Source organism: Centruroides vittatus, unplaced genomic scaffold (assembly GCF_030686945.1).
Source record: "Centruroides vittatus isolate TY-2023 unplaced genomic scaffold, ASM3068694v2 scaffold_3315, whole genome shotgun sequence".
Taxonomy (NCBI): domain Eukaryota; kingdom Metazoa; phylum Arthropoda; class Arachnida; order Scorpiones; family Buthidae; genus Centruroides; species Centruroides vittatus.
In genome coordinates this window covers 565840-582929 of record NW_027122703.1, presented here as the reverse complement: position 1 = coordinate 582929, position 17090 = coordinate 565840, and the positions used below count along the sequence as shown (strand labels likewise).

Genomic DNA, 17090 nt, shown 5'->3' with positions numbered 1-17090 from the left:
GCCACTATTCTGTAATTGTATGGGTCATTAGAATCAGCTGCAAAGTATATTGGAATAGAGCTTGGTTTGTGGTATATTTTATTGCATATTCAAATATACCCATCTAGCAAAAGAGTTGAAGCTGGATGATGCGACAGTAGCCTCACCAGCAGTTCTCAGCTGTTTATGTGTGTTTGCTTATGCAAAAACACATAAACAGGGAATGAAATTGAGACCTATCCTAGACAAAACCAATACACCCACCAGAAAAATTGAGCAAAAGATCCACGAGCTCCTGGCTATGTGCCTAGAAGGCTATTATTTTACAGTTACCAAATCAATGCAAAAAATTGAGGCTATACGGGACTGTTCACCATCTGAAGACTTCTGGATCACTGTTTTAAACTTTAAGGCTCTATTTCCATCAATTAAACTGGAGCCCTGTTTTTGCACTTTACAGGATTGGCTTATGACAAAGGTGGCAAACTGTATGGACCATAAACAAATACTAGAACTATCTCATATGCCATGTTACACTTCCTGCTTACAATTGGATGGAAAAATGTTCCTTCAAAAAAGAGGAGTACCTATGAGTAGCCCACTATCAGGTGACTTGACTGAAATTGTAGTCTCTCTCTTACAAGCAAAGATCATTCCCAAATATCTTTCCAATATTGAAATATATAAAAAATACATTGATGATGTATGCATCATCTGGAGAATAAAACCAAACATCAATGAATTTATACACTGTGTGAATAACAATCCATATGGTCTTACAATTGAGTTGGAACAAATGACTAAGAAGGAAGCTCATTTTTTAAACATTAATATCACCTTTAATGATAGTGGATATAATACTACTAAAATATACTGCAAACCGAGCTCTATTCCAATATACATCCCAGCTGATTCTAATGACCCATACAACTACAGAATAGCAGCCATTAGAGCAATTAGAAGGACCCACACACATCGTAACAAAGAGCAAAACAAGCAGAAAGAAATAAAAAATAGCAGAAATTGCTGAAATGCATGGCTATAATAAAGGCTTAATATATAAAATGGCAAACAAGTAGAGAAACCAACTCAAAGATGAACTGAATAGAATTCCAATAAGAGAAATTCCCCAGCAAGATGCATCTCCCTACTGTATTATTATAACCTATGAGCACCATATAAATTCTCTATATTGGGAAATTGAAACATATACAAAAATTGCTTACAGACATAAACCTGATACATTCAAAATGATTAAGAATGAGAAGGATCAAGCAGACAATGAAAGAACACTGGAGGTATATAAAATTCCACTCAAAGATAACAGGTTTAATAGAGACCTTGTATACATCAGGTCTACAAGAAGATCTCTCAAACAATGCCTCCCAAAACACAAAGTGTATATAGAAAAGAAAAAACCACCGCCTTTGTTATATATGCCAGTGAGAACAGGATTTAACTGGAACTACAACACAATTTACCCTAATACGACAAACCCACCATATAAACTAACTTAGGGATTTAGAGGCATTGGAGATCTTTAAAGCTGACCGCAAGGACTTTCTATCGATTTTAAAGATGAAAAACAAATCTCAAAGGCATGGTAAGCTATGTACGACCTGATGCTATAATAAATGACGCATGCACACACATTTAAAAATTCATAAAATGAAATGTTCGAAAATTGAATACATCGGAACCAAATAGAACATCACTAATACTAGAAAGAATCTTTTTTCAAAAATCTGCCTGAAGAAGCTCTTAGATGTGGACTGATAACATTTGCACTTATTTTTGAAAATTATCACTAAGTGCAATAATGTTAGTACATTTTGTTTATAATTAATGTTTTGCTTAGTGGATTGTTTTTAACTTTAAGATAATCAAATGAGATAAATTTTCACACCAAGTTATGCATTTATTATTTTTATTAAAAAAAGTTCCTAATTGGTTGTGGCATTAGGTGCTATCTCGTATTAAATTTAATAATTATAATATTTAATTAATTAATTTAGATTAATGCCACACTCTAGTGCCAAATTCATTTCTAATTTATAATCATTATATCCAAATTTTAACCCTATCATTTATGACAGTTGTGGGTGTTTGTTTGCTTAATATCGGGTTTGATTGTTGTGTATATTTGTATATTCCTAATTGATTATTATATTAATTTTTAATTGGTTTGTGAGAATTTAAATTGAAACTATTCTAAAGATTTTGTATGTTCTCAAATCCTTCCCTGACAGACATTTTTGCATACATTGAAAATAATAGAATGTTTTATTAAAAGTGTTTATCCTAAGTAAGTTAAAACCATCGAACAGTTTCTGAACTGATTATCTTTATACTGGTGTATGTAATCATTACTTTGCAGATATGAGATAATTAACATACTGTGAATTTTATTACAGTAGAGCATTGATTATCTGACTCAATTGGGGACTGAGGTTGGTCGGATAACCGAAAAGTATTAGTATAGTGTATTAGTATATCCCATGTAATAAGCATATTAGTATATTGCTATTAACCTACTTCGCGTTGAATTTTCATCAATGTTAAACCTAACAATTTTTTTTTTTAAAATAATAATCATTGTTAAATTATTTCTTTATTTTGCACAAAATAAATACAGAAATAAAGAAAAAATAGAAAATTAAGCCTGGTTTAAATACTGGCCTCCCTTTCATGGTCGAACCAGCTTAAACACGTAAAAATTTAACAAAAATAATATTAAAGTAGCCAAGACAGCCAAATATTGTAGTGCCACGGTTAATTGGGAATCGGATAATTGATGCTCTACTGTATTTATATTTTAAAGAGTTAGTTAAGAATTATAACTGTATGTAAAATATCAAAAAAAAAAATCAAAATTTTCAGTTTTTACAACTCAATTACTCATTTGCACATTGATGAATGAGTAAGTCATTAAGAAAATGTAATAAGCGCAATGCTGATTAAAATTATTATTTATAAAATTAAAACAAAAACAAAAATAACAACTTTTATAAAAACAAAATTCAGATGTTTAAATTTAAAACCATTTTATACTTTAAAAATCATACCTCAACATTTCTAAATATGCTATCTCGTTGACTTGCAAAGTAATTTTCCATAAACGCTTCTTGGCCCCCGCAATCCCAAAGATTTAAAACAAGATTTCCAAGAAAACGAACGTGCGAATGCTCGACATCAACTACAAATAGAATGTAAAATTATTTAATATAATTAAAAAAAATAAATGCAATTTACACACTGTAAAAGTAGAAAATGAAAAATTTTTCTGAAATATTATGATATGTTTAATCTGAAATTAACATGGAAAAACATTGCTAGAAGATAGATTGTTCAAAACATTGAACTTGTCTTTGAATTAAAAGTTTCAACAATTAGCAACAATTTATAAAAAAAATAAGAAAAATACTTTGTACTCTAATGGATTTAGTAAGTAAATTGTTGAATTAATTACTAAATAATTTGTCACAAGAGGCACCATCTCTTATTAAATTTAGTAATTATAATTAAATTAATATTTATTAAATAATTTATAATATTCTGAATTAATTAAATGTAACTGTGGAAAAGTAGCTTGATATAATCCTGTGGTTGTTTGGCTTTAATTGTTGACTTTTAGAAATTATTTTTAAATTATAAAAATTATTATACTTTGCATAGTGTTTGTACTGTACATTAAGAATACTCTGATAAATGATGATTAGGACATTAGTTTATTAAGAACTTGAGAATTCAAACATTCAACTTCTGGAAGAAGGCCACCCATTATTTTATTTTATAAATAGTAAGAGTTGCAAAATTAACATGATTGGGCAAGTAACTTTTTGTAATATTTAAATTTATTTAATAAAAGTTAAAACAGGATTGGTCAATAAGCGTGTACAGTTTTTTAACATTTGAAAGACAATTTTTTCAGAGAAAGCAGTAACTTCATTCAATAATTTATAGGTTGTTTTCATTTGTAATCTTTTGCCATCTTTTGGACAGCTTCATAATTTTTTGCTCGAAGAACATCCTGTCTTTCATGGCAAAAAAACTGTTTGAAGTACCTTTGATGCCTTCCTTAGAAAAAGTGCTGTCCATTTAAGGAATTCTGAAGAGCGCAAAGCAGATAGTAAGCAGAGGATGCCATATCTAGTGAATATGGAAGATGAGACAAGACCTCCCAGGCCAACTCCAATAATTTTTGATGTACAGTGGTGCCTCATATAACGTACTTAATCCGTTCCAGGTGCACGTCCGTTAAGTGAAACGTCCGTTATACGAAACGCATTTTCCCATAGATATACATGCTAAAACATCTAATTCGTTCCGCAGCATAAAATAACCGTACTATATCATTTTAAAAAAATGAACATGGGGTGCGTTCTTTTATTCCTTAGCGTAACTCTGCGCGAGCAACATCCGTTTAAAAATTCCTGCAGAACGTGTTCCTAAATTCCGCTGGAAGTGGGCATTGTCGAACGGCAAAAACAGCCGCTTGTAGCAGTAGTTTACAGTGGAAAGCTACATGGCGTCTTCCATGGCTCAGATAGTTTTGTTTCCAGGTCCATTATGTGGTTTTATGAATGAAAATTTAGAAATTGTGAAAGCGCGAGTTAGCGCACGCGGTGATGTGTCTTTACGAATTTTTTTCGAATGGTAGCCGACATTCAAATTTTTTTCATGGCTGTTTTGAATGTTCTTTCGACAAATAATCCATTTTATGGTTAAATTTTACAATTGGGACTCTTCTTTTGCTTTTAAAAGCTCATATTTTAGAATTATAGATTCCTCCATCACGATACTATCGATAGTGCAAGCGCTGCCATCTTTCTTTCACCGTCGTTCCTAAATGCCTACAAACAGCAGCGCACTCCCGTAGTAGCAGAGACGCAGAGCGACTGCTATTAAAGAACGCACCCATGGAGCAGTCACCAATTATGCCGAAAAGTCCGTTATTCGCAGCCAGTCCGTTGCTCGAGTCACGTAACGGCCAAACAGAAAGTCCGTTGTTCGCAGCGTCCGTTATTCGAGGCGTACGTTATACGAGGCACCACTGTATTTGCAAAGATGAATGAAGATGTTGTGATGGAAGATAACACACTTGCAATGTATCAATTATGAATGCTTCTCATGGATAGCTGCATTCAATTTATCCAGCTAGCACAGTACACATCTGAATTAATTGTTCTGTTCTATGAAGGCAACTTGTAGAACAACACTCTTCCAGTCTCAACAAATTGAGAGCAAGATCTTGTTTAAATGAAGTCCTGTGGGGACCATCATAAACCACTTCAAATTGTGATGGTTACCACACTTTCCACCTCTCTTCAGCCCTGTAATATAGCTCAACTATACTACTATACATTCTTCATAGTATATTTGAGGTGCACTTGTGATGTATCTCAAACTTTCATAAGTATAATATGCACTGTTAATTTATACCAAAAATTTTTTTTATTTTTGTAATATACCATACATACTTTTAAACTCACAAGATTAAAACTTGTGTGGCTGTATGCCATATTGTAAACTTTTGTCCTCCTTACAATTTTCCTTGTTCTTTCAAACTTCTAGAACTTTTTTAATCTTCTTAATTTTTCTTTCTTTGAGGTGAGGGCCACTTCCTAGACTTTACAAAACATATTGTATGTGAGATTATCTGAGGATATACAAAGCAAAGATCACTTTACAGCTGGTGCTTGAAGAGAGGACAATGAAAGCAGAGATATTACAGTGTCCCATGCCCAAGTAAAACTTATAAAGTTTAGAGAAGCATTCGTCGAGGCATTGATTGGAGAAGAGATTCAACCAGTTTCAAAAAAAATTAGATTGCAAGAGCTTCATTATTTACAGAGTATCTCACCTATGAAAAAAAACAGCATCCAACAAAGCCATGTCAAATTTGTACCAAAGCTAAAAAATGCTGAGAAATGTGTTATTTCTGTCCAATATGTCCAGAGAAGCCAGCCCTTTGCGTGGAAGATTGTTTTAAAAATTATCACAAACAATAAAAACATTCCTTTGCTTTTGATTTTGAATAAACTTTTTATAATCATAAAAAGTTTACTCAAAATCAAAAGAATATTTTTATTGTTTTTTTTAAATAAATGTTCTGTTCTTGTAAGCCAACCTTGATTTTTTGTTCTTGCCCAAGGCTATCTATTCATATTTACACTGATATACTACATATTTCATCATAGCTGCACAAATATGGCAAGGAAACAAACTACGATATAACTCATTGTTGGCGTCTTAGACAATAACGCAAACTACAAGTTATATTATAGCTGGCAGTCAACTCGTTAACAGGAAGCTTCTGGTAAATTTTCCACTTTTCTAACAAAACATTTCATTCAGATACAGTTTGTTCTACATGTTAAAACAGATTTTCTTTATATTGTTGAATCATGAAATGGGCATACCAATCTGGAATTATACAATAAGTACTTCAGTGTGGCAAACAGCAGCTCAATATATCATTATGCACCACTCCTGTAAAATTCATATTGCTGTGTCAATCTCTAGATACATTTCAACAGCTAAAATACATAATTAGAGAAATTTTATCTTTGCTAGAAATTGTTTGTTTGTGAAACAATGTGCATTCAGATGACAACTGGAACTCCAGAAATACAATAATAAAGTTTCAATCTTTCCTTCATTTTCAGTTTGTAGTTCTCATCTTTAAACTATTAACAAAATATTCATGATATTCTGCTGGCTTATCTTCTGAAATCTTTCCATAATTGAACATTAAAAAAAAAAGCTTGCTTTACATTTAATGACAATGATTTGTTTGTCCAAATGATTGTTCTTGCTGTAATAGTTTAATATCCTATTGCTCTGCAGAGTATTCCCACTGTTTTCCACAATTTATCTCAATAGTTAAACATTTTATTCTTAATTTGGCTGCAATTTGAAAAAAACCATAGACCTATAAATTTCCACTGTTGTCCTGTTCCCACCTGTCTTTCCTTAATCTTGACAACGGAGTTAGACAGATGAAATCCAAGAACAGATATGGAAACCATAGAGGCAGGAGATTAACTGTATAAGAACTTCTCACGCAAACCAGAAGTCATGTTATTTCAATTCAAAAATTTCCCCCCGAAAGGTGTTACGTAGATGACTATTGTTAAAGGAAGAGTATGATGTATAGGACAAGTCACTACTAATATGAGGTGGAGAGCATATATTTCAAAATAAATTAAAAAATATGATGAAAACTTGCAGCCCAGCACTGTGATGATGTCACAATAAATAATTTCTTTTGCTTTCCAACAGAGAAACTATTTTATGTTGACTCTTGAAGCAATTTTTTAGAACAATTTAAACACTCTCTTGAAATGATACTAAAAGGCACCTTCATTTTCACAAAATGCATTTTGAATCTGAAATTTCTCATTTTTTCTTTAGGTTCACTATAGTATATAATTTCAAATTATTTTTAAAATATAAATTAGTATGATATGAAAATTCAACACATTCTATTAAAAACACAGATGAGTTTATACTTAAGTTAAAATAAGTCAAAATTAATAAAAATTGTAGAATGGCAAGTTGGACATTAATACATACCCAACCATTGGTTAGATTACTGATGAGTGCATTTCAAAAAATTTGAAATTGAAGAATGGATTTTAGATTTAGTACGAGGGTGAGTCGAAAAGTAAGTTGTACCAAATATAAAAATATGAAATATACAGGTCAAAAATTTTTTTATTTGTATGAATGTACTGTACAATCAAAGTGCTAATTTTCAACATAATCACCAAGCTTATTTAAACATTTATTGTAGTATGGCAAGAGTTTTTCTATTCCTTCTTGGAAGTATTCCCATCCAACAGGTAATAACAATTCGCATGTCCCATCTGTAATGTCTTCATAGGAGTCATATCAGCAATTTGAAAGGTTCTTTTTCCATGGGGTCAAACACATCGAAATCACAAGGTGCAAGGCTGGACTGTAGGTAGGATGTTCCCATACAGCCCATCTGAAATTTTCCAATAAGACCTTTGTGATGCCTGCTGAATGAGGTATGGCATTTTCATGCAAAAGCTTTCTCACCACACACTTCCCTCAGCTGGCATTGAATTTCAGTGGGGTTATACTTTTTTGCCCATAAGAAATGAGTTTCTTCACAAACTTTTAATTTGGACACTACATCCAAATGACACATCTTTCATGACTGAAAACTGATTAACCTCTACAGCCAAGTCGAAAATCTGCTGTGCCTTGTAGCTGGAAGTATTACCAAAGTTGCCAGAAGATCTCATACAAATACTGTTTATCAACAAAAATTTCTTGACAATTGCAACTTACTTTTTGACTCCCCCTCATAGATCTGGCACACCATAGCAATTACTTTAAATCTAATGAAAACTTTTTACACAAACAGAAATAATTATGCAAACAATAACTGGTTTAAAAAAGAGTTAGTAACAGTAACTATAGATGAAGAAATATTAATAGCAGAATTCACCAAAATAATTAAGTACAGTAGACCCCCTATAACATGGCGAAAAAATTGTGATCGTGTTCATATAACACGCTGAAAGAGACTCGTATAACACGGTAAAACGTCATCACCGATTCGTGTCATGACAGGATTGGTCGAATCTGGACCAATAGCGGACATTGCACAAACCGCTGAGTTTAAACAAGCAGTGGATCTACTAAAAACCATTTATTATTTAACAGCCATAAAAATTATATTTTTATTAATGATGTCTTCAAAGTTCAGCAAATTTTTCACAGAAAAATAACTTATCAGGAAACACGTGCCTGCCATTCAATGAGCCACTCCATGATGAAAACAAGCTTAAGCAAGGGCGTCGTCGAACGGTGCACACTTGATAAGTAATCCTACAATTTTTTGTTTATAGCATAGTTTATATGGATTATTCCCAAAAAAATTATACTGTGATTTGGAAATGTTGAGTCAAATTAGTCTAGAATCGGTTAATTTTATGGAAGAAAACCTTTCAAACAGCCGTAGCCCCTAAACTGCACATGTGCCAGGCTGTGATTGGCTCATGAATTTAAGTGACTCGTACAACATGGAATTCATATAACACGGAACGTATCTACCATGTTATGGGGGGGGGTCTACTGTATATGCATTATGTAGATGATATAATTTATGGTATAACAAACAAATATAAATATATAATATCATGGAAATTGTAAACAACTTTTGTGCGGAATTAATTTGGCAATGAAGTAGAAAATGATCAGAAATTGCTGTATCTATGTGTTAAAACAAAAGAAAAAAATAGCTTAGAATATAGTACAGGTAACCCCCGTATAAGACAGATTCACTCTAACACAGTTCAAGAATTGGGAACATCCCCGTATAACACGGTGCTTTCATAGCATGGATTCACTTTTACATGGTTCAAGAATTGGGTAAAATCCTCATACAACATGAAATGTAATAAAAACTATTAAAAGCAAACTTTATCTAATTTTAAATTAGGGAAATTCCCGTACAATAAATGTGATAAAGCTTTTAAGTGCAAAAGATACCTCGATTTGACATTTTTCATTCGAGCGCGTAGGTACTATCAGATTTTCCTGCCTTCTGTCGATACACGTGGTCCTTCTCAAAACTTGTTTCAGTGTTGCCAGATCTCAATGCTTCTGCTTTTGGTGTTGCCAGATGTTTTTCCCTTATTCCATACCAGCTTTATTCCGTCACCAATTTTTAGACATTGAACTGCGCCTCCGACTGTTGAGACAATTCACACCTTTACAAGTACTGTACAAAAGATAGAGCATGGATCTGAAGATAATACAGAAAAATGCTCAGAGGATAAGGATATCTTGCCAAAAAGAAAACACCCTCGATTAATAGTGCTTAGTGATGATGAAGAAAACATTTCATTTATATTAATATGTATCACTTCTTAAGATAATTTTAATAAAGATATGTATCTTAATTATGAAAATATAATAGCATGTTTTTTAATTTTTGGAACCTAACCCCCCTTTTTGTACTAGTTCTTTGTTTTGTATAACATGGCAATTTTTTGGAACATAACTCCCGTGTTATATGGGGGTTACCTGTAATTTGAAAAACCTTGTAATGCAAAAAGTAATTAATTTTTCCCTGAGTTCCAATATTTATAAAAAGGAAAATATTTATATTTAAAACATGTTTAAAAAAATAATGAAAAAAACAAGATGTAACAAAAACAATCCAAAATAAATCAGTACATAAAATGAATGTAAACAATAAATGGAAAACAAAAAAAAAAAAAAAAAGGAAAATTAATAATAAAGAAAAAAATAGAAAAGATAGATGATACTAAATACATAAAATTATCTTGTATTAAGGATGTATATGAAAAATTACAGATTGGTAAAGAAATATATCATCTTAGATTTCATTCATTATAAAATAAAAAATAGAATGACACATGGAAAAACAAAGAATGAAATTCAGTGGGTGATCAGTTAACGAACAGTTTGGACTACAAACAAATCAGATAATGAACAATTTTGTGACAGATTTTTATGTTCAGACAACGAACACCTCACAGAACAAACACTGGAAGCAGCGACATATAATAATGAATACTGATTGGTTTTCCCTTGTCTTCAGGCAACAATTCAAAATTTTTTAGAGCATGGGTGACGTCAACATCAATGCTCAACCCAGTATATACTGATCTGATATGTGAGCCCGAGCCTGACAAAAAAATTTATTCAAACAAATTTTTTTAAGAGAAAAATTATCTAAGAGATGATTAAACCTGTTCCACAGACTTGCTTCCTTTCAAGGGTGACACATTTGATGTGTCACCTGGAACCAATGAGTGAACATTTGACTATTGGTCCCAAAATACTAAAAATCTTAACCAAGTCATGGGAAAAACCCAGAAGAAGCCCACCCTAATAGAAAGGAGGGGGTGATGACAATTCGGAGCAGTTGTCTTCAAACCTTTCCAAAAGTGTGTGTTCTGACCCGCCGTTCCAGCCATCATCACTCACCGCTGCCCAAGATGACAAAAAAAGGGATTACCCTCTGAACTGAGTTGCTAACCTTCCATTGATTTGTGCATCAATACATCTAGGACTTATAAGTGTTTTATGGTATTTATCATCTCGCGAACTTACTGCGAGTTCTCTCGATCAAGGTCGTGATGGGTTTGTCCCTCTCTTTTTAGCAATCGTGCTAACACTCTACAATAATTTTTTTTAGCCATTGTGCTAAGCTTCTGAAATGTAAATAATATCTATCAATAAATGGATATTTTTTGTTAAATGTTAATTTGTGAAGTGTACTTCTTCCGGTAGTCTCCTTCTGCCTCCATTCCAAATCCGAAACCCTACAAGTGCGACCACTTGCGCAACGAAATTTGCAGCCAATCCAGTTTCTGTGTCTGTCCGAAAAGACACAGTGGTGTCAGTCTGACAAGGTACCAAGGAAGTACTGACCCTGCGGTCACAGGTAGTATTCCTCCAAACTTTGAACCTCTTCCTTGTAATACCAGCCTTTTATTTTTCTGACAGAAACAATTCTTTTATAGTATTTGAGAGACTGTCAGGTAGACACTCGTTAAGTTTTGCGTCGGTTTTTATTTTTGAAAGGTGAGAGTATAATAGCAAAAATAGAAAGTGGGCAGAAGATGTCAGATGTTGCTGGGTAGTATGGCTTGAACAGGTCTACAGTAGGCTGAAGTTCAATCTTATTTAAGAAAGATATAGTATAATCAAGAAGATTCAAGCAGCTAAAGGAGTAACAAAAATCACATCCAAGAAATAACATTGACAAGCTCATAATGGAACCTGAAACTGATTTGACGATAGAAGAATGCCAAGAACTCTCAAATGAAGAATACCAAGAAACTCAGCGAGATATGTTTTCTTCTGAAAAAGAGGATCAATGCCGACATCTGCTATTAAAGATCTTTTGAAGAAGTGGGAGGATGTCAGAACAACGAGCCTTAGAATGGCATCCAAACCAGGTTGAGGTTAATAGGCTTGGGGATCTCTACAACGACAATGTTATTAATTACTTCTGAAAAATCCTGAAGAAGAGAGAAAAGCAACTGACATTGGAAATATTCTTTAACACCCAACAAACAGAAAAACAACATGACTGATAAAAATGCAAGACTGTGTATATATGTATTTTTATTATTACATATGAAAAAAGTAGTAAGAAAGTATATAATTTTTTATGTTTGTGGGTTTCCAGAACAGATTAATCAAATTCCCATAAAAATCTATGGTAAATTGATAATCGGTTAATGAACAATTTGGATAGCGAACACAGTCTTGGAACGGATTATGTTCGTTAACCAATCACCCGCTGTATATGTAGAAATTCTGTGGGAAGAGTTTACTTAATACTTTGCACATGCTGCAATACTAATTTTTATATTGAAGAAATGAAACAAAGTAAAAATTTGATTAAAGAACTTCTAGCAGATCTAAAATATATTATAAGACCAGTATCAGCTTTTTATGATTACTGTATAATAATTGTAAAATTGATAGAAGCAAGATAACTATTTTAAGTCATGAGAATAATAATTATTGTTGAAAATTTAAAAAAAGTTACTTTATAACTAAACCAGCAAATAATTTAAATAAAAATACTATGTTTAGTGTAAAAGTTTGGGAAAACTTCTTATAATAAAAAAGGTGGTGTCGAACGTGCAATATGCTATTGTAAAAGTGTTGTGAATTTAAGCATTGGTTGATGGTAATGTTGTGTGAATGGAGGAACACCAGCAGAAAAAGTAATGTAAGTAGAGATCCTTAACAAATAATAATAATAGTGTGTTGAATGATTAGATATATGAAATGTTTATTAAATAATTGCAGATTAAATCTTGACAAAATATTAAAAAAGAAAGTAGAAGCCAGATGGCAATAGAGTAATTGATATGTTACAAGAGGAGCTCTACAGTTGGTATTAAGCTGGTATAATTCTATTACTTTAATTATGGTAATTTAAAAATCAATCCTACATATTCAGTAAAAGTAATTATTCTCACTTCCGTAACCTGTTACCGGTAACAGATTACGGAGGCGAGAATTTTACTCCAGTGTTGAGGTAAAGAAGAACTTTATATTTAAAGTAATTATTATAGCTCCATCCTATTGACCTGGCAACTATATGTAATCAATATGCAAATAACAAGATTAGTCAATGGTGAATCACATTACAGGTATAATACAGAGGTTAAAATGAAATTTTTTTTGTATAAAACAAGTTTAGATTGTGACTTCTATAAAATGTCATGGTTTTTATGTAATGTATTATTTAACTTAAAAGTACTTTACACAAAAAAAAAAAAAAAAAAAAATCAACTGATCAACTGTAGATGGATTTCATATCCAAAATGCATTTTGCAAAAATTAAGGTAACCTTATGTCATTTTAAGAAAGTCTCTAAATTGTGTTTAAAAAAATTGTTCTGTGCATCAATGTCAAATAGTTCCTATGTTGAAAAGTACAAAAAAATAAGAAGAAAACATTGAACTATTGAAATAAAATTATTATTTTTAACCAACATTAAAGCAGTATATCTCAGCTTAAAATAAAATTTATTAATTGAAGTAAAAGCCATTAGAATCTATACATTTTTGCTAATAAGGAAGAAGTCTGTTTATTTTAGTAGCACAGAATTCTGGAGTTATAATATCAATTAATTAATTGTAAAAGCCTTACTGTCCTTAAATTCTAATATTATTGTTAATTGTCTACTTGGACTTTACTTATTAATAGGACTTTATACTGGTGTTTAAGGATTGGCACAGTAATGAGAGTTAGTTCAGGAAAGAACAAAATCCTTAAACACCAGTATAAAGTCCTATTAATAAGTAAAGTCCAAGTAGACAATTAACAATAATATCAATTAATTTTTTAGAAGGTATTTTGAGTTCCTGCTTTATTGTTGAAAACCTCTCACAGGAAGTTATCAAGATGCTTGAAAAAGTGGTAGTCAGCCAGAGAAAGGTCTGATGAGTAATCTGGGTGAGTTAGAGTTTCATAGCCCAGTTCATTCAATTTCTGCAGTCATTTACAAGATACACAGTCATGTGTTTTAATGGAGACCAATTGGTCCTTTTTGACTGATCAATATTAGACATAAACATTGCAGTTCTTGTGGCATATTAATTTTCTGGCAGTAATTCTCCGCTGTGATGGTTTCAGGATTCAAGTTGTAGATTCCATTATAACCTGTAACAATAACATTCTTTTGATGCAGCTTTGGTTTGGGAAAATGTGTTGACACCAAATCTCAGTCCAGCTACTATGCAGAATGCCATCAACTGCTGTGTAGAATCCACTTTTCATCATGTCATAATGAAATCAAGAAATGAATTGTTTTTGCTGTGCAAAAGAAGTGAAGAGCAAACTTTATAATGGGAATTTTCTGGTTTTTATGCAGCTCATACAACATTTGTTGAGCTTTCTTTTTCTTCCAATTTGGTGCAAATGCTGTACTACTGGTAAATGGTTAATATGCAGTTCTTCTGCAACTTCTCAAGTTGTTTTGTATCAGTACACTTCAATAAGGGCCCACAACTACTTATCATCAATCACAGAAAGATATCTGTGATCTTTCTCATTGTCATTGCAAAATTTTTGAAATCAATGTTGAACTATATATTCATTGATAGTCTCTGATCAAATGCTTGATTGATATTGTAAACTGTTTCCACTGCTTTACATCCCATTTTAAACTCTCACAATAAAATTGTTCAAATTTGATTTTTTCCATCTTCAATTTGACAGCCCAAAATAAACAAGAGCAAACAATGAAAACAAAACATTTTAGTATAAATTACTAGAGTGAATATCATGCTTTAATATGATATATTACATAAACATAGTTAAATATGTTTATTCTAAAATAAGCAAAATAGGCAATGAAGTTTAAAATGACAAAATCTGCAATTATTTTTTGCACTAACATAATATTATATAATTATATATAGAATTTTTTGTTTAAATGTATTTGTTAAATTAACTGTAAAAAATTATGAATTAAATTCAAAATAATTAATTTTAAAATCTACTTACCTTGTAGCACCGAGGCGTCGAGTATTCACGTGCAATATAATTTGCAAATATAATAGACCGCATACTTGTTTTACCTGAGCCACTTTTCCCCATTAAAAGCACCTAAAAATCAAAATTTTAGCATATTAGCAAAATTTACTTTCAAATAATACTGTATAATGAAATGCATTGAATAACTGTTTTATAATACTTAAATCTGAAATTGGTAACTTATAAAATAAATTTAGATTCTGTAAATTAAAAATAATAATAAAACAGTAAGAACAAAAATAGTATAATATTAAATCAGAGCTATATTGCAAATATAAATAAATTCACACAAAAATAACCTTGAAAACAACAAAAAATTTACTAACATTTCCATCCTGCCCAAGTACGTTTCCAGCATTCAATTGTATGCTAGATACATAGATGATGTTCTTATCATTTGAAAAAAGCATCCCATCAACCAAAATTTTATAGATGACATCAATAACAACCCATATGGTCTCATGCTAGAATTGGAACAGGGAAGTGATACGAAAGTGCATTTTCTGCATATTATGATAACATTCAGGAGTGGCAGTATATTCACGAGCATTTACAAGAAACCTTCCTATAATCTTCTATTCATTCCTTGGAGTTCCCATGACTCTCTGAACTATAGACTAGGAGTATTCTGAGTGCTGATCAAGAGAGCATACACACTACACGGATGCTCAGGATAGAAACAAGGAATTGGATTTCATCATTTCCATCAATGCAAGATTTGGTTACCAATGTAGGACTATTATTAAAACCTTCATTGATTCATTCCAAGATAAAGCAAAGGGACATCCCAGGAGGAATTCTTCAAGTTGGATGCCTTATTGTGGACTATACCACTCCCTTGCAGAACATTTTTAAGGAGATAGGAAACTCCATTAATCACAGCATCACCAAAAGAAGAAACCCTACAGGTTATAGATTAATGAGAAATGATAAGGATTCCCATGGTGCTGGTCCCAACATACCCATAAAAGACAGCAGATTCACACACGAGGCCACTCGGATAAATCTCCAAAATCCATCCAAAAAACACAAGGACATTAGGAAATCCAACTCTAAACAGTGTATGCCATTTCTAATCAAGATTCTATGAGTATTGAATGGGACAAAGTCCAAATTGTCCAAAAAAATAGAAAACTGACAACATATTTGCTATGCAGAAACTTTTCATATTTATAGTGACATACAAGGGACATTCTATCAGCTATAAAGACATAAACTCTATGTCAGCAGCGTGGAGGTCATTCTTTGTGCACCTTATAGGCCTACATAAATAATGCAAAGCCTCGCAATAGCCACAGAATGGACTATTTACATCATTTGATTTAACAGATGGGAGTTCGTTATTTAAAGATATTTTATATTTATTTAACTTTAATATTTCTTTGTATTTACTGATTTAGTATTTTTTATGTATTCATTTATTTATATGCAATGATCTTTGCATTTTTGAATATTTTCGAACGTATACATTCGTTTTGCAATGTCTTAACATTCAGATGTTAAATTTGAATTGTCATTCCATTAAGTATTCTACTGGAAGAATGTTGTTAAAAGTTTACTTACTATAATATTCCAAAAACATTATAGTAAGTAAATTTTTTGCTGGTTTCAAGGTTATTTTTGTGTGAATTTATTAATAGCATAATATCCTATAAATAATACAGTAGAGCATCGATTATCCGACTTAATTGGGGACTGGGGTTGGTCGGATAACTGAAAAGTCGGATAACCCAAAAGTATGAAAAAAATACATTATTAGTATAGTGTATTAGGCCTGGTTTAAATACTAGCCTCCCTTTCATGGTCAAGCCAGTGCTGCCAGCTAAAACATGCAAAAATTTAACAAAAATAATATTAAAGTAGTCAAGACATAACCAAATATTGTAGCGCCACATCACTAGCGGACATTTGAATTTGCTGACTAGAACGCGGTCGGTTAATCGGGGATCGGATAATCAATGCTCTACTGTATATATTTTTAACTAATTTTAATAAAAATATGAAATTTCAAATTTGGAAAAAACAGTTTTTGAATG

The 17090-nt window shown here is 31.8% G+C and overlaps 1 protein-coding gene across 1 annotated transcript in view; it reads right to left on the bottom strand.

The window, feature by feature from the left end:
- The window catches only part of RagA-B (Ras-related GTP binding A/B), a 28448-nt gene extending 13320 nt beyond the window's left edge, over positions 1-15128 (bottom strand). The window contains exons 1-2 of the mRNA XM_067286476.1: positions 15026-15128; positions 3045-3175 (exon numbers count right to left, since the gene is read on the bottom strand). Of these exons, the coding sequence (XP_067142577.1) occupies positions 3045-3095 (51 nt within the window). The 5' untranslated portion in view covers positions 3096-3175; positions 15026-15128. The remainder of the gene's footprint in view (positions 1-3044; positions 3176-15025) is intronic.
- Between the last annotated feature and the right edge of the window lie 1962 nt (positions 15129-17090).